The sequence below is a fragment of the Panthera leo genome, chromosome C2 (assembly GCF_018350215.1).
Source record: "Panthera leo isolate Ple1 chromosome C2, P.leo_Ple1_pat1.1, whole genome shotgun sequence".
In the NCBI taxonomy this organism is placed as follows: Eukaryota; Metazoa; Chordata; class Mammalia; order Carnivora; family Felidae; genus Panthera; species Panthera leo.
This window is the reverse complement of record NC_056687.1, coordinates 3735802-3762452: the sequence shown is the minus strand read 5'-3', so window position 1 is coordinate 3762452 and position 26651 is coordinate 3735802. Positions and strand designations below refer to the sequence as shown.

The 26651-nt window shown below is 57.2% G+C and overlaps 1 protein-coding gene across 5 annotated transcripts in view; it reads left to right on the top strand.

Moving 5' to 3' along the window:
• Positions 1-22195, top strand: part of ABCG1 (ATP binding cassette subfamily G member 1) — an 81103-nt gene extending 58908 nt beyond the window's left edge. For 2 of the 5 annotated variants that reach the window (XM_042954523.1, XM_042954521.1), the window contains 11 exons: positions 1927-2072; positions 2356-2479; positions 3536-3650; positions 5564-5748; positions 5886-5987; positions 6844-7012; positions 7822-7922; positions 8037-8195; positions 9224-9342; positions 11079-11303; positions 21148-22195. In XM_042954523.1, coding sequence (XP_042810457.1) covers positions 1927-2072; positions 2356-2479; positions 3536-3650; positions 5564-5748; positions 5886-5987; positions 6844-7012; positions 7822-7922; positions 8037-8195; positions 9224-9342; positions 11079-11303; positions 21148-21346 — 1644 coding nt within the window. In that variant the 3' untranslated portion in view covers positions 21347-22195. Of the gene's footprint in view, positions 1-1926; positions 2073-2355; positions 2480-3535; positions 3651-5563; positions 5749-5885; positions 5988-6843; positions 7013-7821; positions 7923-8036; positions 8196-9223; positions 9343-11078; positions 14292-21147 lie in introns of those variants that run through there. The other 3 variants (XM_042954522.1, XM_042954525.1, XM_042954524.1) reach the window with 3 other exon arrangements.
• Positions 22196-26651: the final 4456 nt, after the last annotated feature.

Genomic DNA, 26651 nt, shown 5'->3' with positions numbered 1-26651 from the left:
GCAGGCTCCGGACTCTGAGCTGTCAGCACAGAGCCTGACACGGGGCTCAAACTCACGAACTGTGAGATCATGGCCTGAGCCAAAGTCAGATGCTTAGTCGACTGAGCCACCCAGGTGCCCTTAGTATAGAATGTTCTACTAGGTAATGGAATGTGTTGTCCACAGCCTTCCTTGGTTCCCAGAAAAGCAGCCTCAGCCCTCGAGGGTCCCCAGCAAGGGGCTTTCTCAGGAGCAAGGTCTCCCAGGGCTGGGACATTGTTCTTTCTGACTAGTTTTAGAACAAAACCAACCAGCAGAGCATGACTCTTGAGAGAACGCCGGAGAAATGGGCTGGACAGGCAGGAGAAGGACAGGCATCGATATTTGCCTCCACCTCCTGCGTCCTGTCTGTGGGGGCCGAGGGTACATGGAACAGGACCATGCCTGACCACAAGGAGGGATCCCCAAGAGGACAGATCGTGGACAGGACAGGGCATGCTCCGCGCTGCGGGGGGACCCCAAAGACGAGCCTGGAACAACCAGAATGACCCTTCATTCTGCAAGTTCAGTCTGTGTTCCAGAAGACCGAATGAGCTTGGTGGCTCTGGGAAAGCCAACAGGTGCTGTCTGCAGGGGAAGGAAGTGGGCCAGGGCACACACACCCCCCACGGCCCCCCTTCGATGGCCCTTCCCGGGAAACCTCGCTGACCTTCTTTCTAGGTTGGGATCCCTCAAATGCAGTGTGTCCTAGAAGGGCCGTGGGTTGGGTTTATGGGTCAGCAAGGGAAGAGCCTGGTGGGATTCAGACCCAAGTCCGTCTGACCTGACGGCCTCCCGGGCTGTGGGGCAGTGGTGCCCCAGCTCTTGTCATCACCCAGGCTTGCATTCTGTACTGACCGTGCATCAGGAATTCAAGAGCTGGAGTGAAATTTTTCTTCCCTGGGAGTTCTTTCTCCTTTGGGATGACCTCATCTCCCCAGAGAAGCCACTGGACTGGGGTCCGCCCGCTTCTGCCACCAGGGGACAGGATGGTCGCCGGGTGTGTTCTGGTGGGACCTCCAGGGGGGCTGGCCCTCGGCGGCGAGCCTGGTGTGGACGCAGGACAGCGGCGGTGGACCCCCGCCTTCCCAGGGGCTGCCTCCGGGAAGACACTGCACTGAATCCTGCTGACTTTCTGTTTCCTGAGCCCATGCTGGGTCAGTCATCTGGAGCGGACAGGAAGGCGTCGTCCCAGTGGACTGTTTGTATCCCGGAGCCCAGCCTGCTTCCCGGGGGCCGGGGGCCGGGCTCGGCGGGGCCACCGTGGAGGGTGGTGACGGCTTTAAGCGGTTTCCTGGCCTTGCTGGCACGTCGGACACCTGGTTCTTCTATTGACAAAGTGCCAAGGGGCAGCTTTCCTTCTTCCGGAGAGACCCGGCCTGCGTGGGGCGCGTCTGCAGGAGCCGTGTGCGCTAAGAATGGTGGCATTGGTCGCTGCTGTTGGTTACATGCTTCCTGTACGCCAAGCCCTGAGCTGGGTGTTTTGATTCCTTATCCCATTTAACTGCCACGGTGGCCCTCCCCTCCGCGCTGGTCAGAAACCTGATCATCCTCTGTGTGTCTGCCGGTCTACCTGTTCCACAAACGGTGATTGGGCACCTTCCCTGGCCTGGGCCCTGAGCGAGGCTTAAAGAGGCCCGCAAGGTCACCTCTGCAGGAGGCGTATCGGAGACTCCGCCCCAGGCGGGCCTGGCTCCAGCACTGCTTCCCAGCCTCCTGGGCCCAAATCAGGACCTCGGACTTGGAAACTCGCCTGTCCACTCGGCAACGGGCCCCGCTCTGCAGTCCCATCCGTGTGTATCCACGAGTGGGATGCAGGAGGCAGCAGGTGTTTCCACATGGGCCCTGTAAGTGGTGAAGTGTGGTGGGCAGTCCCTGACGGATACCCTGGCCCCGTTGCTCCCTCAGGTCAAGGAGATCCTGACGGCTCTGGGCTTGCTCTCTTGCGCCAACACGAGAACCGGAAGCCTCTCGGGCGGCCAGCGGAAGCGCCTGGCCATCGCACTGGAGCTGGTGAACAACCCTCCCGTCATGTTCTTCGATGAGCCCACCAGGTAATCAGGAACAATGAGGGAGGAACCCCGTCCTCCCCATCAGCAGTGTCCACGGGGGGCCCCACAGTAGCCTCAGAAGGGGGGAGGCATGTGCTCTGCCTGCCCATCTTTTTCTCCTATCCCGGGGTCCCCGAGGGGAGGCCTGAATTCCTTCCCTCTCTCCATCCGCTTCTAGAAGACATGACAGGCTCAGGCGTGCATCACAGGCCTCCCCAGTGTGTGCTGAATACAGGGTATGGTTGGGGGGTCCCACAGGCATCTGACGGTGCCCCTTGCCTTGCAGCGGCCTGGACAGCGCCTCCTGCTTCCAGGTGGTCTCCCTGATGAAAGGACTGGCCCAAGGAGGGAGGTCCATCATCTGCACTGTCCACCAGCCCAGCGCTAAGCTCTTCGAGCTCTTTGACCAGGTGCGCAGACCACTTGATGATAGCCCGAGTGAAGCCAAGTCCCAGGGACTCTGCTTCCTGTCGGTTCCCGGAGGCGTCTTCATTTCTGAATGGCCTTAAGTGTTATTTTTCATAAGACTCTGGAGTCATCGGCAGCTAAGGTGGCAGGGCAGGAGGGGGTCGAGAGAGCTGGCCAGCATTCTCTCTCTGGGGCTGGTATCTGGCCAAGGGGTCTTGGGCAAGTCACTGACATTGTGGAAGCTTCATTCTCCACCCCCACCCCTGTAACAATGGGGAACACCTGCTTTACAGAATTAAATGGCAGGTTATCATATGTGCACGACATCATCTCTTTTATAAATCTTAGGTTTCAGTATTATAATAAGAAAAAAAAAAAGGCCCAGGGATGAAATGTGTATAGTTTCAAAAATCTTTCCTAGCAGGCAGTTAGTGCAAAGGGGCAGGAAGCGATATAGTAAAGTAATGCCTGTCCATATAATACCTTCCCTGACTTAAAGTTTCCTTTGAACTTTAACAGTTTGGGGGAAGTAATGTATAGCTGTCCTGAAAGTGAGAAAAATTGACCGATGGATGGGTGGATGGATGTAGGATGAATAGATGAATGGTTGAATGGGTGGTGGATGGATGGAAGGATAGATGGATGAAAGGTTGAATGGGTGGTGGATGGGTGGGTAGAAAGGTGGATGGAAGGATGGATGGATGGATGGTTGAATAGGTGGTGGATGGATGGATGAAAAGTTGAATGGGTGGTGGATGGGTGGGTGGGTGGGTGGATGAGTGGAAAGGTGGATGGATGGATGGTTGAATGGGTGGTGGATGCATGGATAGATCAATGGATGGATGGATGGGTAGGTGGGTAAATGGGTAGGTGGATGGATGGGTGGGTGGTTAGATGGAGGGGTGGAGGGGTGGGTGGGTGAGTGGGTATAAGGATTGGTGAGTGGGTGGGTGGATGGTTGAATGGGTGGTGGGTGGAGGGGTGGACGGATTGACAGCTTTTGTTGCTTTACAAAGGAAGACAAGGTTGGTGTTCTCCCTTTCCTTACTTTTTTCCAGCTTTATGTCCTTAGTCAAGGACAATGTGTGTACCGGGGAAAAGTCTCAAATCTTGTACCGTACTTGAGGGAATTAGGTCTGAATTGCCCAACCTATCACAACCCTGCTGATTTTGGTAAGTAGAGCCTTGACCGGCTGGAGGGGAAAGAAAAGGGCTCTTCTCCACTATCAGTGGGTTTCTACTTTTACCTGAAGCCCCAAAATCTGGAATTCCTTCACTATTCCAAACATGGGTCAAGTGCCATCCTGCGGTGGAGCTTTTAAGAACAGACAAGAGGTTTTCTTTCCTCCAGATAAGATACCTGGGAACCAGAACAAGAGAGCTGTTAGGAGCAGAATTTCCTAATGCTATGCTGTGTTAGGCTTCTGCTTTTAAAGAAGTTATTTCTGGAAAGAAATAACCTTTAAAAATAAAAAGTGACCCTTTTGCGTCGGTTAACCGAATTGTTAAAATGCTGATTTAAATTTTGACCAAACATAGCAAAAAAGGCGATGCTCAGGGCGCCTGGGTGGCTCAGTCGGTTAAGTGGCCGACTTCGGCTCAGGTCATGATCTCACAGTCCGTGAGTTCAAGCCCCGTGTCGGGCTCTGTGCTGACAGCTCAGAGCCTGGAGCCTGTTTCAGATTCTGTGTCTCCCTCTCTCTGACCCTCCCCCGTTCATGCTCTGTCTCTCTCTGTCTCAAAAATAAATAAATGTTAAAAAAAAAATTAAAAAAAAAAAAAGGCGATGCTCAGTGTCCAGAGACTATGTTGATGGTCTGAGCTCCTCCTTCTGAGCCGGTGGTCCTGGGATTGGTGGCCTTGGTGCTTGGAGGCCAGTTGAACCATTTCACGGGCCTTGAGACGCAGGGGCCCACACCTCCGTGTTGGCAGTGCTCCCAGGCATTCTCCTCTCTACCCACACCCTCCCGGGCACTGACCATTGCCAGCCATCACTTTCCCCCCACCGGGTCCCCATGCCCAGCACCGTCCTCCACATCATGCTTCCCCGCATAGCTCTCAGCAAACCCAACAGCCTCTCCAGGCCGTGTCTCCAAAACCAAATGTCCTCCACCTCGCTTTGCAAGCTGGAGTCCCCGGCATCCGTCTTGCCTTCTCTTTCTCTCCAGCTTCATGTTTACTAGACTCCCAAGTTCTGGAGATCCCCGACTCAGTGCTGTTCCCCCACCTCAACCCCGGTGCCAGGGTCCAATATTTGCCAGCATCTCCTGTCTTCCATGCCTGCTGAGCCACACACTGAGTGGTCTAAAGCCTCATGGTTCTGGGGGCCAGAAAGAAGTCAAGGTGTGGGCAGGGCCGTGCTGCCTCTGAAAGTCCCAGGGGAGGCTCCTTCCCGCCTCTTGCAGCTCCTGGTGGCTCTAGCGTTCCTGGGCTTGTGGCTGTTTCCCTCCAGTCTCCAGGCAACATGTCCTGGTTTATGACAGGACCTAGGAGGGCTTGACCACCCTGGTTTAAGGGTTCAGGCTCGGGGAAAGCAGACAGCTGGTTTTGCAGAGGACAGAACCAAAAAATCAAGGCTGGGGACTTTGGGCCTCAGCAAGGATGTTAAGAAGAGGTGGGGCCGTGGGAAAGAGGCACCAAGACCTCAGGTCGGGAGGGAGAAGGGGCAGCAGTAGTGTGGGGTGTGGAACCAGGGGCCAAGGAGAGGCCAGTGGGAGCCAGAGACAGCGTCTGACATCCCTGGGGATAGAGAGGTGGGGTTGATGGTCCCACGCAGCCTGGTGCCTCCGGGGCCCTTCTCCATGGTGCTGAAGAATCACTCCCGCCTCGGCCCATAGGGACACACAAGCCCCCTTCTGCTATGATGAATGGCCTTTCTGGGTGGGGGGGGAGGGGAGTTTAGGGCTGAAAACACACTGGCTGTGAAATGATTTCATCATGTCACACAGCGTCCGTATAATGGGTTGAAAATATCCCCGCGAGGCTAATGGCTGTGTTGTCGCAAAATGAGCACCGCCTGGCTCCATGGGAGGGACCTGGGGGCACCTCTCCGGGGCCCGGGGCTGACCCGCCTGTGTCTCCTGCAGTCATGGAGGTAGCGTCCGGTGAATACGGTGACCAGAACAGCCGCCTGGTGAGAGCCGTCCGGGAGGGCATGTGTGATTCTGACCACAGGAGAGAGCCTGGGGGGGATGCCGAGGTGAACCCTTTTCTTTGGCACCGGCCCTCTGAAGAGGTAAAGCAGGCAAAACGATTAAAGGGGTTGAGAAAGGTAATGCAAACCCCCGGCCCCCCGGTGGGACGGCTGCATGCTGCACCTTGCACGCTGCTGCATGGGGGCTCCGAGCCGGGGGGAGGTGCGTCCCGGGCGGGCGGCTCACCCCTCCCCCTTCCCGCGTGTGTCCCCAGGACTCCACCTCCATGGAAGGCTGTCACAGCTTCTCGGCCAGCTGCCTCACCCAGTTCTGCATTCTCTTCAAAAGGACCTTCCTCAGTATCATGAGGGATTCGGTAAGGGTGTTTGCAGATATTCTCCCGTGTCTCGTGCGTGTCAGGTCGTTTTCCGCTTTATTCATCCCGATGGGGCTCTCGGATTGCTTTCCCTGCATCTGCATCAGTCAGCTTTCCCTCCACGATGCTGCTGTGACAAACAGCCCCCAGATGCCAGTGGCTACAATAGGAAACATGTATGTCTCACTGGTGTCGTGTGTTGGTGGCTGTGGCTTGTGGCCCTGCCTCACGTGTCTCATCCTGGGACCCAGAGCGGACACACGGCTCCTTTTCTGGGACGCGGCAAAGGGCAAGCGTGAGAGAAATCCAGGTGGCCTGTAAAACTTCCCGCTGGGGGCGGCAGACCGTCTCCCGTGCGCACGTCCCACCGGCCGGGCCCAAGTGGGAGTGCTCCTCCCTCGAGGAGTCCCTGGGGGCCCAGGTGCTGGCAGATGTCCAGAGCCCGTCAGACGGGAGGTGGTGAGTGACCGGGAGCTGTGATCATGTCCACCTGTCCCAGTGGACAACCTGACGGGCCACCTGCCGAGGACGGCTGAGTGCCCAGTGGGGCTCCGGGACCTACTTGGAAAGTTGGAGGGCTGGGGGCCTCCCGGGCCAGTGTGGTCCGAGGAGGGGCCTCGGATGGATCCATTCTAGCAATTGCTTCTGTTTTCACAGCAGTTAAATGCTGTGTGTGTGTGTGTGTGTGTGTGTGTGTGTGTGTGTGTGAGAGAGAGAGAGAGAGAGAGAGAGTTGGTTTAGGGTTCAGGCTTGTTTTTCTGGAGGAGAAATCAGCAGCCGATGCCTCCAGAGGCCTTGGCCCTGTTGTCGTTGCCTGACCCCCGCGAACACCAGCGAGAGCCGTGTCTGCCCCCAGGTCCTGACACACCTGCGGATCACGTCTCACATCGGCATCGGCCTCCTCATCGGCCTGCTCTACCTGGGGATCGGGAACGAAGCCAAGAAGGTCCTGAGTAACTCCGGCTTCCTCTTCTTCTCCATGCTGTTCCTCATGTTCGCGGCCCTCATGCCCACCGTTCTCACATGTGAGTGCCTGACCCTAGACCCACCCACCAATGGGGCGCTGAGACCGGGGCGTGGCCCATAGATGACTTTTCTGACGCGTACTATCTTGGTTCTTCGAAGTGCCATTTTCTTGGTTGACAGGTACTATCATATTTTCTCTTAGACGAGAAAATACATACCATGTTTAAGCCAAAGGAATTAATCACTAATGGCATATCTGTAAGCATGGAGGAAGGCTGATGGGGGTTTCTGAAAGGTGTTCTAATCAGGAATCCCTCAAATTTTACTGGGGTAGCATGACCTCGTTCACTTATTAAGGGAGCCTGCTGTGGCCAAGTTTGCGAGCAGGTAAAGCTATTCTGGATGGATTTCTGTGTAGTTCCGGATTGTTTGTGAGTGCACTGCCCTTGCTCACTTCGGGCTGACCGTGAACTCTGGCGTAAAAACCACCCCCCGGCCCGAGTGCTGCCGCCCTAAATGGCCCTGAATCCTCAGGACCAGCTTGGGGGCTCTCGCCCACGGAAGGACTCACACTGGTCAGTGGTGAGGTTAGCCGTAACCACTTGAGCGCATCTCTAAAATAACGCTCAGTCTCCGAGGAGACGTCCTCCGCTCTTTGATTTTCCGCTCGGTGACTCTTCGGGTTATAAAACCAGTCGGCAGTTTTTCCAGGCTGGTGATTCACTTCACATGTTTTCGCTCCGTCTCTGAGCGCTGCACGCGCACAGGCCCAGGCCGCGGCCTCCAGCTCAGCACGGGGTCGCCTGGGCGCGTCTCCAGCTGGCCGGGGACGTCCGCCCGACCCCTTTTCCGTCCTTCTGTCTCCTAGTCCCCCTGGAGATGGGAGTGTTCCTTCGGGAGCACCTGAACTACTGGTACAGCCTGAAAGCCTACTACCTGGCCAAGACCATGGCCGATGTCCCCTTCCAGGTGTGTGAATGAAGGGGCGTGGTTGGAAGAGGGGCGGGAATTCTCCGTCACTGCCGGCAGGGGGTGGGGGGAGGCAGCCGTTTGCAGGGGGCGTGACGGACCCTGTGCTTCCAGATCATGTTCCCGGTGGCCTACTGCAGCATCGTGTACTGGATGACGTCACAGCCGTCCGACGCCGTGAGGTTCGTCCTGTTTGCCGCGCTGGGCACCATGACCTCTCTGGTGGCGCAGTCCCTGGGTCTGCTGATTGGAGCTGCCTCGACGTCCCTGCAGGTACCGGCGGAGGAAGCACCACCTGAGGGGCCTCCCTTCCCCCACCTGGGCCAGTGCGGCCGGGGCTGCTGCCCTGGTGAGGCTCAGTACCACCCCTCCTCCCCAAACCCCCCTCTTGCTTCTGCCCTGACCGCCTGGATCGGCTTCACCTGGTCGCTCCCTGGGGAAGGACTCACAATGCTGTGGCCGGTCAGGGTTGGTACACTGCCACCAGCAGGTGCCCTCGGGTGGCACATGATAGCTCATGGAGCCCCCCCCCACGCCCTCCTGCTAGCTGGGATGCTGTCCCCATTTTGCAGATGTAGAGACTGAGGCCCAAGAGGCAACACGGTCTGGTCAGGCTCACGCAGCTGGCTCGGAGTCCTACGGTTTGCAGCCTCTGGGGGGTCCACTCCACTACCCCGTGGACCTCCCCCCCGCCCAGCTGCAGTCTGTGCCCCCACCCTGCCCCGAGCCCCTCCACGTGCTCTCTGGGGCTTCACGTGCCCTTCACGTGTCCGGCACCGCCCTGCCCCCCAATCCGCCAGCCCCCCCTGCTTAGCCCCTAGGGTGGCCCCTGGCTCCACGGATGGGAATAGTGATGGTACCCCTGGGATGGCCGTGGAAAGTGCTTGGGCCCACCGGCCGCAGTGGGTGCCCAGGGGATAGAGCTCACGGCCCTTCCTCCCTCGGACGCGGTGGCAGCACCTGGCTGTCCGACCCTCCAGGTGCTGTTCCTGCTGCCTCACCGCCAGTCACTGCGGTCCCCGCTGCGGCCCTGCAGAAGGCTCTGTCTCTTTGCCTCCCGTCCCCTCTGCTGGGGCCCGCTGATCTCCAAGCCCAGCATCCCAGCCGCTCCCTGCTGCTGGAGGACGGGGGCTCCTTCGTGCCAGCTTGGCCTCGTGGGCCCCAGCCTGACACCCTGGCCCGGCCCCGGCTGCTGCCGACCCTGCAGACACGTGGGGGATGGCCTCCTGGGGACACTTGAGGAAATTGGGCGGGACCTCCCACCTGCCGCCTCTGAGCACGTGCTCTCTGTGTCCCGCCAGGTGGCAACCTTTGTGGGCCCTGTGACGGCCATCCCCGTCCTCCTCTTCTCGGGGTTCTTCGTCAGCTTCGACACGATCCCGGCTTACCTGCAGTGGATGTCGTACATCTCCTACGTCAGGTAGCGTGCGTGACGTCTCTCATCACTCGGAGCGCTGTGCGCACAGAGGGAGGGGACAAAAGCCACTTCTCAGCCGTCAGTTACAGGCCAGCGTGACGCTTGCATCACGGATCCAAGGCCGTTGGTGCCTTTCATTTTTTTCCCTAAGTCTTACGTGTTCCCATTGTCACCAACACACACACTCACATGCACACACTCACACGCACACACACATAAGGATAAAATAAGTACCCCCAAATTCCGCCTGTTTTGGAGAGCTGCCGTGGGGAGAGTGTTTTCATCTTAGGAACCTCGTTCCTCTCGGGAACGAACAGCACCCGTCACTCTGACCGCGTGTAAATCCAGAGAAACCAAGTCATGTTTTAAACATCCTACTGTTTTCGACCAAGAGCGTCCTGGCCCCTCGGCACTGTGGCGCCCGGACCTCGTCCTCTCTGCTGGGGGCTTCCTGGCACGTTGGCCTCACTGGACGGCGCCCGCCTTCAGAGCTCGCCTCCCCCGGCTGTAGGGACTCCGGGTGACGCATGAGATCCGAAGCTGGGAAGAAGCTTTCCTTTTCTAGAATGTCAGTTCAGACCCAGATGTATTGTTCAGGAAAACAAAATCAAAACAAAGCACTCGTACAGAGTTTCAGCAATCGGTGTGCGTTCCAACACCAAGAAATCAGAAACCCAGGTCTTTCTTCCTAAAAATTGGTGTTTTTGTTCTGGCGCTGTAGAGCTGGGACAGAACGAGAGCTGGCACAGAAGGGTTTTATTTAAATGTTCTGCGGTCCTTTGGGGCACCTGGGTGGCTCAGTCGGTTGAGCGTCTGACTTTCTCAACGTTTATTTATTTTTGGGACAGAGAGAGACAGAGCATGAACGGGGGAGGGACAGAGAGAGAGGGAGACACAGAATCGGAAACAGGCTCCAGGCTCCGAGCCATCAGCCCAGAGCCTGGAGCGTCTGACTTTCGATCAGGTCATGATCTCACGGTCTATGAGTTCGAGCCCCACATCGGGCTCTGTGCTGACGGCTCGGAGCCTGGAGCCTGCTTCGGATTCTGTGTCTCCCTTTCTCGCTGCCCCTCCCCCACTCATGCTCTGTCTCTCTCTGCCTCTCAAAAATAAGGAAAACTAATAAAAAAAGATGTCCTACGTTCCTTTGAAGGTGATCAGGTCCTAACTATTTAAAAAAAAAAGTATGTAATATCAGAGGTGAACAGAGAGCTTTTTAAAAAAAAGTTTATTTATTTATTTTGAGAGAGAGAGAGAGAGAGAGAGCATGAGCAGGGGAGGGGTGGAGAGAGAGAATCCCAAGCAGGCTCTGCACTGTCAGCGCAGAGCCCGACACGGGGCTCGATCCCACGGACCGTGAGATCATGTGACCTGAGCCAAAACCAAGAGTCAGATGCTTAACCGACTGAGCCCCCCAGGCGCCCTGATCAAAGGGTTTTCAATTCATTTCTCCACTGAACAAATCCCTACTGTGCGTCCAGTTTGGTTTTTCGGGAGGAGGCTCTGGAGGAGACAAAAACTGGACAGACCTCAGCCAAGCCGCTGGGTGCGTCTGTCTTGGGACGACGTTGCAGGGCTGGGAGCTATCTCCACGACGACAGGTCTGGGGAAGGGAGGGCGGCCACGCTGTGGGTCAGGGCTGGCTGGGGGCCCACCCGGATCCCCCCCCCCCGCATGGGGCTGCGGGGTCCCCTGGCCGCGGGCAGAGCCGTGTTCACGTTCTGTGCCTTCCTCCGCAGGTACGGGTTCGAAGGGGTCATCCTGTCCATCTACGGCCTGGACCGGGAGGACCTGCACTGTGGCATCGACGAGACGTGCCACTTCCAGAAGTCAGAGGCCATCCTGCGGGAGCTGGACGTGGAGGACGCCAAGCTCTACCTGGACTTCATCGTCCTGGGGGTTTTCTTCATCTCCCTGCGCCTCATTGCCTACTTCGTCCTGAGATACAAGATCCGGGCCGAGAGGTAAAACACCGGCGTGCCGGCAGAGGGCGGAGTAGACAGTACGGCCCAGGGTGGCTTGTAGGATCGCGGTGGCAGGGCCGTGCCCGCGGACACAGGGACCCCCGCCACCCAGCCCTGGCAGCGCCCTCGGGCCTTGGGCGTCAGGCCGCCCGGTCCGCGCAGCCCGGCCGGGCCTTCGCTCCGTCCCCCTTTCTGGCTCCGCCGGGGAAGCGGGTGTAGAGGTGTGTCCTCGAGCAGCATTTCACAACGCGGCGGCGGGGCGGCCGGGGAGGAAGGCCAGCGCCCGCGGCCCCGCTCATGACTGTCGCTGTCACCGCCCCCCCCACGGTCTGCCTCCTTCTCCACGGAGAAGTCACCTTCCAAGCCAAAAGCCGAGAACTCTCATCCATTTGAAGAAACTGTATGTTTTTAGTACTCGTCGAAGAACACGATTCAGGGTAAATAACACACTTTGCTTCGAGAGGCGAGGGGTTGAACTTCACCGCGGGGCTGGTCTCGTTTTTCGGGCTGAAGCTGTAAAAGATGGAGACGCGGTCCCCGGCAGAGAGAAGGTTCTGGAGCTGCACGCGCTCAGCCGCGCCGGAATTTCAAGAAGTCGTGAGGAAAGCTGGAGGGTGAGGTTGGCCGACGCCCCCCAAGCCTTCTGTTTCCCCCCGTGCTTCTTATCTTAAGCAAAACATATTGTTTATTTCTTCCTAACTCTCTGAACACCTTAATTTTGCCTACAACATGTCCAGAAAATTGGCTCTGTTGATGTTTTACCCATGTGTCTCTCTCCCCACGTATCACATCACCTACCTCCACGGAGCTGGGGGTGCTGGGCTTGCGGAAAGTCCAGGGGGGCACACGGAGGGCCGTGAGGGGACCCCACTGTGGCTGGGGGGGGGGGCGGTGGGGAGGGTGCCCAGACCCCAGAGCATCCAAGGCCTTTGCAAGAAAGCGGCGAACACCGTGTGGCCGAGACGCCTGTGGTTTGGCCAGGCGGTGGACAGGGTTGTGGGCAATGCCACCTGCCAAGCCCCGTTTCGGTGGCATCTCCTCCTTCTCAGCCCTGGCTGGGCTGGTGGCGATGTCGCGGATCAGAAGCTCCTTCTTCCCCGTGAAGGAGGTCGAGGGTGCATCTAGGGGAGGGGTAAACGGCCTCCGGCTTGCTCCCAGGTGCCTGGGCGCCTACCAGCCGTCAGAGGCAGTGTGACCGACCACAGGGTGGAGGTCAGAAGAGGCCAAAGAAGGGAATGGAGTGTTGCCCCCTGGGAATCTCCTCGCCCTGGGGCCGGGGTTTCCTCGCGACTCTGGCTCCTTCCCGCCCTGAGCCTGGATCTCCTGGTCTGTGAACGGTAGCGCGGGGCAGTCTTCAAGGCGGCTTTCAGCCCTGAGAGGTTCTGCGCCGCCTCAGCCGTGTTCCCAAAGCTTCTATTTCCTACTTGAAGAGAATGGAGAGCGTTCAGATTTTGCCGGCACACGGATCTGACTCGCAGATACTTGGTGATCGCTTTGCTCCTCTTGGTGATCCCTTTGCTCCCGCTTTGATCCGTTTTAGTAAACACAGTGGAGACATGTTACAACGTAGCTTTGAGTTTCATGGTTCTGTGCAAATGGGGCATCACCGGCCAGATGAAGCGATTTAACCAGGATCGCTTTTTAGGCGCCATAAGAAGTCTTCGTTTAATTTCAAGACAGATTTGCCTGCAAGATGTCGCAGGTAGGAAGTCCCGCATGGGAACAGCCTGGTGAAATAGAGAGGGGGTGGGGCCGGGGGGATGGCTTTGGTCACGCCACAGTGACATCAGGCGCGCTGGGTATTTAAAGACCTCTTTCCCTCCAGGTGAGCCCTCTGGAGGCAGGTCTGTGACCCTGCCAAGGACAGGCTGGCCGGGAGCTGCAATGCAGGACCCGGCCCTCCCCCTACCAGGCACCACTTTGTGACCCGAGCCCACCGTGCGGTGTCTCAGCCATTTCAGAAGGAGACAGATTCCTTGAGACCGAAAATCTAGTTCCCAAGTGTCCCTGCGTCCTCAGAAGGAAATATTTCCCTAGGAGTGCATGCTCCCTGCATTTTCCATTTTCCACTCTTGAGAAATTACATTTGTCCCTTAATAGATGAAGACGGGTAGGGGGCAGATCTGGCTGTCCGCTGTCGAGGAAAATGCATGTGCAAAGCAACAGGGCGCTGACTGGTGTGTGGCACGAATACGGTCGTGGCCAGGCAGGGGATTTGCTCAGAAAGGCCTTGGGGCGCCTTGAGAGAGGCGGTCAGTCCCGGGATGCCGTCCCTCCCCCGTCGGCGGCAGGTGCCCCCCGCTGGCGCCTTCACACAGACCCTGGGCGACAGTGAGGCCAACGGTGTTCTTTGCGTCCCCAGGTAGCTGGGTACAACGTCTCACTTGGATGACCTAAGCTAACGTCCAGACCACCTGTTGACTTGTTTTTGAACTCGTTGCGGTTAAGAGGGGGGTGTCCACCTGCTGGGACTGAATCGAGGCCAGCTGCCCGGGTTTAATTCTCGTCGTGAGTTCTGAATGCAATGCCTCCTCTCGTCTCTGTGATTCTTCATTTAGAGGGAAGAGTGAAATCTTGCGTGAGAGATGTGAAGCCCCTCCGCTATCAGGAGAGGCAAAAGCGCGAGTCCAAAGGGTCTCGCTGCTAAGTTCGGCCTGTCAGGCGAGAAGGGGGAGCAGCGGGGTCCGACAGCTGCGGGGCCTGGGGTCTGGTGCCAGCCGCACCTTGGGAGCCTTCCATGGGTGCCACCGTAGGATTGTGCCCCTTTTTGCTCCTGGTCTCGCTGAGGACCAGCCGGAGGGGGCAGTTCTTCCAAGGGTCCCGCGTGGGTGCCATGGGGAGCTCTCCCCAGGGAGGGAAGAAACCCTGTACATGGAAGATGCTGGAGTCTGGTGATGTCACCTTGGGCAAGGGGCCTTCGGGACCAGGACAAAGCTCATCCCAGAGACCCACAGAAAGGCCACGTTCCCGGGGAGCATGACCGGGAGGTCAGGGACAGGTGGAGCCACCTTCTGTGGTTTGGCTGAGAGGACGGAAAGCCCGGGCCGCCGCGTACTGAGCGTGTTTTCCCTGCTGGTTGTCCCGGACACCGAGCCAGGAGCCGCGGGGGCCCTCTGTTCATCCCCTCCCTCAGCAAACACGGTCACTGGTGCTCCCCACGTGCTTGGTGCTAGTGTCTCAGGCCCTGGGGGCCCAGGGGGAGGGAACCCAGAGGTGGCTTGGCCTCCAGGGCGGCAGGTGATGGGGCGGGGGTTGTATTCATTCTGCAGATGCAAAAGGCCGGGCGGGGGAGGACGGGCGAGGTCTCAGTCCGACACCAGGGAAGAGCGCCCTGGAAATTTGAGTGGGGGTCTGACCCCAGGTCTTTTTTTTTTTTTTTTTTTTTTTTTGCTTTGCCCTGTTGCCTCCTATTTGTGATGTACAAATACACATGAAAATACTTCCTAAAGCATAAAGTGCAATACTAGAATACTAGCTTAGTGGCTGTTCATTATGGACTTGGCTGCCACCAAACAGAAAGCCGAGACAGGAGGGTGGCCCATGCCCCTACCCTCCCCCCCACCATCGCCCGGCATGGGGTTGTCCCTCCGGCCTTGGAGGCTGAGCTGACTCCTGTCTCGTGGAGAGGTGCCTTCCTCTGCCCCGGCCTGGTCTTAGCTTCCTAAAGCGGTGTACCTGAGAATTAGCTTGGGCTAGAGAGGGCTGGTGTGTGTGTGTGTGTGTGTGTGTGCACGCACACGTGCTCCGTCTCCAAATTCTCCGTCATCCTTTGTTCCCAGAAGGTGGGAGAAAATTCCACCTCATGCCTGCCGTGCAGATGGCCAAGAGCGTAGTCAAAATCCGCTGAGGCTCCCACATCCAATGCCGTGTAAATGTGACCAAGGGTCAAACACAACACCCAAGATGGGGAAGTGCAGAGTGTGCGAATATAACGTTAGATACTTTTAAAAGTCAAGACTGCTAATAAAATATTTTACATAAAACGTTTCACTTGTGTTCAGTGTTAAATGCTTCCAGTTCAGAATGATTTGCTTAAATCTTACTAGGTAAAATGGGTTCTTAGGTTGCATTTTGAATACATTTGTTGTGCGTCTAGTAAGATTCTCGCTTTGTTACTTGGCGTTCTGGTCTAACACCCCCGCTTGTAAATTCACCTTCCTCTCCGGACACCATGTTGTGTCTTAAAACTTTGTGCTTTTGCTCTGTTCTCCCAGACCCCCACCCACTTCCTCCTGCCCTGTCAATGTCGGCCACAACCTCAAACAGGGCCGAGCCCCGCAGTGCGCTGCGGCCCGGGTGCCCCTTCCTCTCCAATCCCCTCCGTCTTGGAGTGAGCTCCGGGGACACAGGCACTGGTGGCCGTTCTTCAGAGGAATATCCCCCTCTCCTCGCTCTCATGTTCCCGGACACCCACGTCTCTGGCCTGGCCTCTGTGGAGGCGGCTGTGATGGGGAAAGCATGTTCTCCCTAGGTTTGGCTCCCCAGGCGGACGTGAGCGGGACCCAGAAGGAGGCCGGTGCTGTGCACTGCTTTAGCTCCCCCGGAGCAAGGACTTAAGGGTAGTGGTGCTTAAGGCCTGGCCTTCAAACGGGTCTTCGCTCCCACCTCTGGTAAACAAGCAGAGAGCCGGGCTGAGCAAAGTGGCAGAACGATTGGCCCCTGCAAATCCTAAGTGACGGGGACAGAAGGGTGGCCTGCAAGATCGGAGGGCACCCCACGTGTGGGACCGGCTCGAAGTGGCTCCGTGTGCTCGCCTGCTCCCTCTGCTTCTCCTTCCGCACCCGCCTGCCTCCGCAGACCCTCCAGTCCCGCCTCGGCCCTTCTGGGTCACTGTCCTTGGACTCCTCTGGGATCATCGCCCTCTGCAAAGACCGGGGGCCTCCCTGGGGCCAGAGGCCGGCAGGGCAGGGAAGACGCCTCACGGCGGGCTCAGCTCAGCCCGTTTGTGAAATCCAAGCATCCAGGGCAGGAAGGCAGAGCGAAGGTGACGCCCACGCCCGCCCTTCCAGGCGGTGTAGCTGGGTTTTCCGAGAACCACCGCCCATTCTTCCCGTTTCTTTCTCTCATCTTGGCGCAGACAGAAGGGTTTAGCCCGAGCCCGATTTCGTATGCTACCTCTGAACGTGCCAACCTGCAGTCGTTCCTCCAACAGACGCTTGTGTGGCCGAGCCGAGGGCGCACGGAGGCCGGCCGAGGGAATCCGCGGTGCGTTTATGTCAACCCGCTTTGTAGAAATGAGCTTAGGTCGGGCTCAGCCCCTGACGCCTCCCTGTTCTCAGAAATAGTCCCCCTGGCGTCGCGAAGGAGAAAACGACCAGGCACATTAGGTACCGTGTTGCGGCCCGGGCAAGGGACTGTCACTGGTGGGGGCACAGCTTGGGGGCTTTCCCGCAGCACAAAGACCATCGTGAAGCAGAAGAGGAGGAAGCGAGAGCATGAAGTGTCCTTGTTTGATCTCAGGGCGGGTGGGGGGAGTCTGCTGCTGTGTCCGGGCCCGGCTTTCTGAGGCTGCAGGACGGAGGAGGCAGAGCCCTGGGGTCCTCCTTCCCGGGAGACCCCCCACGGTCTCGACCGAGGACATGACCCCGGGCGCGCGTGCCTTTCTCACCGAGCTTGCAATTCCCGGTTTCCAGAGGGTCCTCCCTCAGCCCCTAAGCAGGAGCACCAAATCTTGGGAGCGGCACGAGCCCCAAGCCACATAAAGAAGCAGCAGCAAAACTCGACATTACTACACGGAGCTGAGGTTTTCCTCCGTGGGGCAGCTCCTCCCTGTCCTGGAGTATCTGCGTGAACGGAAGAGAGAATCCCGTTCGTCGCCTTTGGGTGCCTTTGGCCTGCACTTTGCACATGAACTTAAACGTGGCCCCGGTGTCGTGTACAGTTACACAGCATTTCACCTCTGCACGCGGGAGGCGTTCGCCACGCGCAGCAGGGCCGGGCGGGCCGGGGTGGGGGATGCTGGGGCCAGGCCGGTGGGCGACAGAGCGCCCCGGTGACGTGCCACTGCAGGCCCGCTGGGCCCAGTTCTCAAGGCCCCCCTCCCCCAGACCAGTCCCCCCGGGGAAGGAGTTGCTGGAAGCCCTTGCCAGCAGCTCACAGGTGGACGGTGTTCCTCTGCGCCACCTGCCCTGAGGGCTGGCCCAGCAACAGATCCCAGCACAGCCTGGGGGCGCACAGGGAGCTGGGGGAAACCGCTTGCCCATTTCTGCCCCACAGGTCACCAAAACGGCCTCCCCTCCTGGGCCGCCCCGAATGTGCCCTCTCCCGCTGGACGGAATGATTAGGCCGAGGGGGAGGTAAAAGTCATGGGGAACACAGGGTGAAGGTTGGGAGCCCCAGGGTCTGGGGTTCCTGGAGATCTCAGGGTGCAACCCGGTCCGAACGGTCCCCTGGGTCTTGGTTTTCCTGAAAGTATTTCAATGGTCGTGGTAGCTATTTTGTTCTTACAGTTTTACCTTGTATAATTGTCTTTGACAATTCTGTCCTCGTGTACCCCAGGGGTCTCTTTCCCATGACATTTCCATGACGCCCGAGCGTCGCCATCAACATGTCATTTTTAAGTTCTCGGCCACTCAAAAACGGTAGAAAGAGTCTTCTTGTCCGAGTTGCTGATAAAATGGGCCACCGAAGCCGCACGGTGGGTTTTCCGTTTTTTATAATCTTAGGGTCACTGTAGAAGGGGCTGAGAACACGTATGTTTAAAACAAAGTTACTGTCTGTAACCAGCCCTTTGAGCCTCGTTTGCATTTTCCTTTGCAGACGTAGCGGGCGTGTGAGCAGGTTGCCGGTTGTTGCCTTTCATTTGATGAGCCGCTACTGAGTGTTACCCCTTTGTTGTCCCAAAGCAACAGTCAATGCAAGCAACATTTTCAATCAGCGTGCAAACGCGTGCATATATCTGTATATCTAATCTGTGATTGTATAATCCCTGGTTTTTAAAATACGGTATGGATGACTTTGCAACGATCTTGCCATTGTTATTTAGGGAATACCGTCGCCTGCGCTCTGCGAGAGGTTTGCACCGTTGTAGATAAACACCACACGTGTACGTACATACGTATATATAAATATATATATTTAAAAATAACGTCGGCTCTCTCGGGTACCTGTTTCAGGGGCTGTCCACTCCGTTGGAACAGAGACCCAAGCAGACCCTAGGATGTGAGCTTTCTAACTGTACCTTACAGGCTTCGGTCCTGTCGTGTACATTTCTGTAGAGTTACCTCCTTAGAAGATTTGTACGTGCATTTTTTGCAGACCTGAACTTTGTTTTCTGAAACTAGATGCCACTTAGGAAAATGTGACATAAATCAAATAAAGCATTGTTATTTTCAGATTTCTCCTTCTCTCTCCTTCTTGCTTTCCACAATGCCAGCGCTCGCGCCTGCCGGGCGAATGGGGCCCGGGGTCTGGCAGAAACTCGCTCTTGACGGAGCCATTGGCTCAGCTGGTGTTGTAATGGATGGGAAGAGGAACAAGAGTGGTGGTGGTGTGGTGGGCAGCCCCCACTGGTTCTGCGGGAGGACGGGTCAAGTGCGTTTTCGTGGACTATCTCATTTAACGCCCTCCTCGGGCGGGGCCGGAGAGCCACAGATGAGGAAGCGAGGTTCTTAGAGATTTCACAGCTGGCCCAAGACGAGTGATGGAGGCCGAATTCAGATGGTGACAGTCTCGCAGGGAGCCAGGGCTTTCGACCCCCGCATCGTCCCCCCCACGTGGGAAGAAGACACTGTGGGGTTGAAGGCTAAGGAGGAGAATCTGTTTTGTCATAGGAAGTGGCTGCGGGAACCCATCCCCCATGACCAGAGGAAACTTCTCCCAGGTACTTTGCCGAGGGGCACGATGATGGGCGAGTGTCCCCAGGAGTCAGCTCTGGTGGCTTTGTGTTCTAAGGGCCCCTGTATAGGTCAGCACTGGGGTTCAGGCTGGGCCTGGGCACAGGTGTCACTCTGGGATCACCACCTGGGTGTGGCCGTGATGGGGTGGACCAGATTACTTCTGCAGGTGTGGAGGAAGGTGTGGACGCAGGGACACACAGAGAGAGAAGCCACCGCCCGATGACCCAGCATTCATCACCCCTTCTTCCTGCCCGGGTTTCTCTGCCCCCAAATCTTGTGAGATGCTCCCAAACCCCTCTGCTCCTTCCCCCATCAAAATCCCCATTCCTTCCACACTTTTTCCAAAGTTATCTTCATTTGCATCTTTAAATTACAAAAATTCTACATACTTGTTTTAACAAATAATACAAAAGTGAATGATCTTGCCCCGAACCCATCCCAGGCACCCCCTCGAGGTACCCGGAGTGGACAACCAGACAGCAGTCTGTTCACCCAGAGAGGCGGACACAGCACCCCCACCCCACGCCCCCGCTCGCCTCCCCTCCCACCGGATCGCAGACGGCGCTCCAGACCGGAGGGCACAGCCCTCCCTATTCTCACTTCAGCAGCTGCGTGACGCATCATCGCGGGAACGTTCCAGAATCCCTGCAGCCATTTCCCTTCGGAGAGACGCTGCGGTTGTTTCTACAATAACAAACGGGCTTTAATAAATCTGAAAATCTGGACAGCATTCTTCTACTGATATCCTTGTAACCCACAATTTAAATCACAGAAGGCTTTCTGGAAACTCAAGTGGAAGGAAATTCAAAATATAAAACAGGTGCACAGAGAAGACGGGGACCCGCGGACCCCACGTGTGCCCCCCTCACTCTCACGGTGGCTTTGGGGCAGTCCCACGTGGCTGGCATCTTGTCTCCAGCCCTCTGGCCTTCCCTTACATGCGAACGTGGTGACGCTTGGGAGCTGCAGGTGTGCGGGGGACAGGAGACCCCCAACGAAGCCGCCAGGCCCGGGGATGTTGTTGGGAAAGAGGGTCCTACCCCACCCAAGAGTGCTAATCCTTGCTGACAACGTCGCCGTGGCCTTGGCGGTGAAAGCAACCCCGTTCTGTAGAAAGACAATGACGTAAGCAGTAGAGACAAAAGCCTGTGGCAGGGTACTCTTCCCTGATGGACAAACCCTCTTCCCCCCAGCTGCCTTCTTTCCTCTGCTTGTCCTGCTATGCGAGCAGCTGGCTGGCCCTGTGGGTCTGTGCTCTGTGCTCCCGCTCTTAGGAGATGCTAATCCGGCCACACCCAGGAGTGACCTTGGAACTTGATTCGTTTCTCCCAATGTCCTCATCCGGGTGTCACAGTTGAGAGCAGGTGGCAGGAGGAGAAGGGATCTCTGGATCCCGCACATCCCAGGCCAGAAAATTCCGCTGGGTTGGTGAGAAGTGGGGGAGGGGTGGCTGGACCAGAGCAATGACAGAACAGACGTGGGCGCCAAGGGCTCCCTCTAGCGGACGCCGGGGCTGTGCGCCGTGGGCCACGGAACGGCCCAGCCCTCCTGGCAAGGTTTGTAGGTTCGGAGCAGAGGGGACCATCTGTACCCCACAAAAGCGAACAGAGAAAGGCTGCAGCGTCCAGGCCAACAGGGGCAAGGGCATCTGTCTGGTGAGAAGCAGCTAATTCTTGCACCCTGAGCTGCAGAAGGTGGAGAGAGCCCTCGGCCCGGGGTCACCCTCGTCACTGGGGACGAGGCCCCCTCAGAGGCCATCTGGTAAGGCCAGTGGCGCGGAGGACAGGATGCACCGGCCCCCACCGTGGCCCTTGGTAAACCCTTGGAAGTAAACTCAGTTCTTGGAGCAGAAAGTCTGACGCTGTCCAAAGTCAGTAAATCCACAGAGAGAGATTAGAAGCACAATTCTGTTTATTATATATAACGTATATGGAAAGAGAGAGAGAGAGCGAGCTCATTCAGTGTGGAATTTGCCCTGTTAACGTGTACGGTTCACTGCTTTCCAGGATCTCACAGACTCGTGCAGCCGTGGCCAGTCTCCAGTTTCCGAACTCTTTCGTCGCCTGCGGAAGAAACCCACCACCAGCCCGTCACCGGCAGCCGCGAACGTGCCTCCTGTCTCTGGATGCGCCTGCTCTGTGCACGTCACAGAGATGCAGTCACGCTCTTGCCGTCTTGGCGTCTGGCTTCTTTCAATTAGCATAAAGCTCGTTTCGTTTTCAAAAGTAGCCTCTGACACTCAAGAAGGATTGCCAGCGCCTCGGGAAGGTTTGAGACCCCCGCCTCCCCCCACGGCGTTAAGGCCGACCAAGGTGTGCCGGCTCTGGCTTTCCAGGTTTTTCCCAGCCTGCGTCTTGCGGCCACAGCTATCAAACACGCTCTGATGTCACCATGGCCGCTGTCTCCAGTTTGCCGACGGGGTCTTTGAAGCTCAAAGGATGTCTCTTTCCAGGGCACGACCGCACCTCTTCAGCCCTAAAGGCCAGCGGTCCGAGGGGAGGATTTCCAGCCCAGGTTCCGGAAGGGCCTCAGAGAAAACGCACAGCGAAAGAGGAGCCTCTGTGACAATTCCTGGGCCACACGCCGTCGAGAAGTCCATCCGAGAAAGTCCGGCAGAGGTGGACAAACTCCCCCAGCCGATGCCCCTTACGATGCAACACGGCGACGGTGCCGGGCCCTTCTTGCCCCCAGAAAGGATTCTTGTAAGGGGCACTTTGCCTCGCTAGGACACCTCGTCTGAACTTGGCCATGGTCTGAGGTCCTGCCCACCCCGTTTCGTGCCTTCCCTGTCTGCGTTCAGAGGTGCCAGACCCTCAGCAGTTCTGAGACTCCCGGCGACGCCTGACCCCCTCCCTCTCGGGGTTTCCCCACGGAGTCTGTCGCCAGTCTGACCCTCGTGTCTAAGTGTAAAGCAAAAACCTTCCTCTGTATGCCATTGAACGTTTGAAGATCCGTGGAAGAGAGTGTGAATTCCAGTGAAAAGCCAACATATCCCGGGACGATCCAGAGCCACGCAGCCTATGCAGAAGGAACCGTTACCAAATAAATGTTGAAGCCGCACTGGTTCAAAAAAATTTTTGTTTAAGTTTATTCAATTATTTTTGAGACAGACAGAGACAGAGGCAGAGAGGGCAAGCGGGGGAGGGGCAGAGAGAGGGAGAAAGAATCCCAAGGAGGCTCCACGCTGTCGGCACGGAGCCCAGCGCGGGGCTCGAACCCACAAACTGTGAGATCGCAGTAAGAGTCAGATGCTTACCCGACTGAGCCACCCGGGCGTCCCTTAAAGCCACACTTTTAGTGTCCAGCTGTACTTAAACTCAAGAGGTGGGGAAGGCATGTACACATCACCGGAGATAATAATCAGGTTTAATGGCCACGGTGGGTGTGAATTTCGGAGGAGCTCTGACCAGCAGGTAGGAGGCTTATGGGGCACCATGTGGGGGCCCCGGTGTCAGCTGAGTGCCCAGGGAGCCTGATGAGGCTGTGGGGGTGATCGTGTCCGTGTAGCCCCCACAAGAGCAGTCAGCACGTCCCAGCTTTGAACCTCAGCAAGGCTGGGTCCTCGGGCAAATTTCTCTCAACTTCCGCATCAGTAAAGTAAGAATAAATATATGATTTCTCACTGCAGTTTGGGGAAAAGGGAAAAAGAGTTTCCGGCCCACACTGTAGCACTTTCTAGCCCCCGATTTTAAAACTGGTTAACGCTCTCTGGGCGCTCTATCCACACCGGCTGTCCCCAGCCAAGAATGTTGTTTACAAGTCCCCAGGAAGATTCTGCACCCCTTGGAGACCTCCGCGGGCCCCGTAGGACTCAGGGGCAGAACTGGGCTTGGGGGGAGGGGACCTGTGGCTCCTGGCAAGCAAGTAATTAGAGGAAATCGCTCCCATTTGGTTTGTCTGGATTTGGGTGTTTCATTTTTAAACCTAGCAGATTACCGCGGGGCCTCTACACAAGGTTGAAACACAGGAACTATTTAATTTCTTCAGCCAGTGTCAGGAGACAGACACTGCTGTGGCTGAGAACAGACCAGAACGGCCTATGCACGGCAGGTGCTGTAATCCAACCACGCTCTTCTAGAAGGGCTCTGAGCCCCGGGCGGCCTCCTGCCGTAGGAATGTCCTCACAGCCCAGCCTTGCTGGCTGCAAACTCCCGACCAAATTGCTAACTGGCTCCGTGTCTGTTTCCTCCTCTGCCAAGGAGGTGGAGACGCCCCCCGCCTCGCGGCTGCTTCCGGAGCATTCAGTGGGTTTGCAGGTCTCGTGTGCTCAGTCGCCATCTGACACACGCCAGGTGCTCAGTCCGGCCTAGTTTCCACGTCCACAACCTCTCTGGGCATCGGCCGCGGTGAGGCGGCTCCTGGAGACGATCAGACCCGGGGCAAAGGGGAAAGACACCCCAGCCGACAGAGGCCACCCTGCCCTGTGCACACACGGGGCACTTCGGGGAGCCAGGCCCCTGTCCGGACGCCTCCTCCTGCCCGGGCTGGCCTCCCCACGGCTCCTGGGAACGCGGGAGGCAGCTGCAGACTTGGGGCAGCAACACAAGGTGTGTAGCGAACACATAACTCACCTTCACCCCAAAACTCCTTGTGCAAAACAGCGACCTGATTTTTCTCTGTTGCCCCCACCCGGGAACTTGCGGGTAAACTGGGTCCGGGTTCTCCAGCCCAGTGAGCTGGGGGGCTTGCGGGGTCCTGGCTTCCACCAGGGGGCGGGGTCCTTGTCGGTCTGTCCTGGGGGCACTGCTCAGTGAGTCCCAGGGGGCTGGGGTGGGTGGCTTCCGCAAACGTCCCCCAGATATCTGCTCCTCTTGTCCCTCCAGCTTGCCCTGGGCTAGCGTGCACCTGGGTGGGGTCCCAGGACATTGGGGTGCCCTCAAAGACCCTTCGGCAGCCTGCAGGTCGGGGGGCTGCCTCTAGCTCTCTCTGGCAGGACGCAAAGTCGCCATCCGGCCACTGCCACTGCTGGAGCCATCTGCCTCTTCCCCCCCCTTCCCTCCACGGACTACCCCACCCAGTGCCTTGGCCGTGAACTGAGAAGGAGCCCCTCTCCTCTACTCAAAGAGTTTGGAGCTGCTGGGGGAGTGTCTGCGGACCCTGGAACCAGACTCTGGGCTCCGGTCCCTCTCTCGGCTGTGTGACCTTGGGCTCTCGGCCTAACGTCTCTGTGCGTCCACTTGCTCACTTACAATCTGTACCTCGCAGGGCTGCCGTGGGGCTAACTGAAGTGGAATATGTGAACGGTAGCGGGGGCAGCAATGAGCCTTAAAGAAGGCTGGGCCGCTGCTTCATCGTCCGTGGCGGGGGCAGGGCGCCAAGTGCTTCCCTGCGACCGTCCTCCCCTCCAATCTGTTCTCTCCCCCAGCACAGAGGAGATCTCCAGGGGTGGGAGGTGGAGGCATGGGCCACACCTGGGTTAGGCTCAAGCACAGGAGGAGAAGGAGGAACTTTGAAATTTTGGCAAAGATAAAGTTTCCCCTTAATTGGCGGAGACTGGAGGTGGGTTTGTACACGGGGCCGTGAGGGGGTGTCAGTCATCCCTGCAGGAATCTTGGGCCTCGAGGGCACACACTTTGACATGCAGGTCAGGTCAGCCAAGATCTCCTGGGGTTGGAACTGAACCCCTTGATCCTTTAGTGGGGACAGAGGGAGGGACCAGGGGGTGAGCGAGAGACAGACCATGGGGTTTAGGGTTTTCACCAGGCTCCATCACAGCCCTGGAGGGGCACAGACCCCCCACCCCTTCCCGGATGCCTGCTTCTGGGCCCCAGCAATGCGCTTTGGGCGGGGCTGGGCTCAGCAGTATGGGCTGGGGGTTCATGACCCCAGGTTTTACCCACTCGGCCTCCATAGCTGCGGGGATACTGGGGAGAAATGGATTGTTTGGGAAAGAGGGAGCACGGCCCCTGAATGGGAAGTAAAGGTACAGGGTACGGGGCAGGTGGGAGCCAAGGTCATGTTATCCACGCTTCTGTGGGCCTGGTGACCCTCCCTCATCTGAACTGGGGACGAGGGGGAGGGGCTTTAGGGAGGTTGTCCTGGGGACCAGAGAACACATTTGTCAGCCTTTGGGGTTTTTTAAGTTCAAATCCATGACCCAGGTTTCAGATTGAAAATACGGGAACGAAGAGAGGCGGGGGAAGCAGGGGTCTCCTGGGGCTGTCTTGCTCGGGACCCCGGCAAGAAGCGACAAGAGGCCTCCCTGGGAGGTGGGGAGTCTCATCCCAGCAGAGCCCCCTTCTTTACAGCAAGGATTTCATAAGACCCCTTTTGATCTCCTGAACTGAAGTTATACCTAATAATTTTATACTTAATAACTTAATAACCTGCCTATACACAGAGTTTAAAAGAAATAAACATGCAGCCTGCCCTAGAAAAAATGAGAAGTAAAGGGAAAGTAATGATGGGGCGATAATGCTACATGTTTGTGTAGCTGTCCATGCCAGAGCTGGAGGAGGAGACAGAGGTGAGGGCGGGGGCTCGCCCCTGCACCAACCGCCCCCCCCTTGTTACGAGTGATGCAAGGCATCGAGGCACCGAGGATACAGGCAGCCCCAGGGTGGACAAGTCACAAGGCACGTGGGGCACTGTCCCTGGTGATGGCGTGTCGGGAATGACCCACTCAGCCAAAGCTCCGAACTACGCAGAAGGCTTCCCTTGCATTCCTGGGAAATCTGGTATATCCAAACTTGACAACAACTTTGCTTTTAGGATTTTATTTTATTTCATTTATTGACTTAAAAAAAATACTTTTAAGTTACTTTATTTTGAGAGAAAGAGAGAGCAGAGGAAGGGCAGGGGGAGAGGGAGAGAGAGAATCTCAGGCAGGCTCTGTGCTCTTAGCGCAGAGCCTGACATGGGGCTCGAACTCATAGACCGTGAGATCATGACCCGGGCTGAAAGTAAGAGTTGGATGCTTAACGGACTGAGCCACCCAGGCACCCCTATTCATTTCATTTATTATTATTGTTATTTTCATTTTGAGAGAGACAGAGTGAGTGGGGGAGGGGCAGAGAGAGAGAGAGGGAGCGAGAGAATCCCAAGCAGGCTCCACACTGTCAGCGCGGAGCCCGATATGGGGCTTGAACCTCTAAACCGTGAGGTCATGATCTGAGCAGAGATCAAGAGTCAGACGCTTGACCGGCTGAGCCCCCGACGCGCCCCTGTGCTAGGATTTTAACCTACTTCTAGTCTCCAACCATTACAAACAGGTCTGTGGCTGCCTGAGCGTCCAACAGGACACTGGCCGTCCACAGTACCCCCCAGCACACTGCAGACCCCCCATATCTGGCTTTGTGCCCACTCGATGCCAGCAGCACCTCCCCCCATTCATATGGCACTAAGAGACATGCCCACAGATCTCCAAACATCCCCTATGGCCGTGAAGGCCCCACTGAGGACCACGGGTTGAGACCATGTGTCCCTACGCCCCCGTCACCCCACCAAGCCTTCAGCCTGTCTTGACAACGTCCTCCTGCCAAAAACCACAGGAACACAGCACATTATGGGG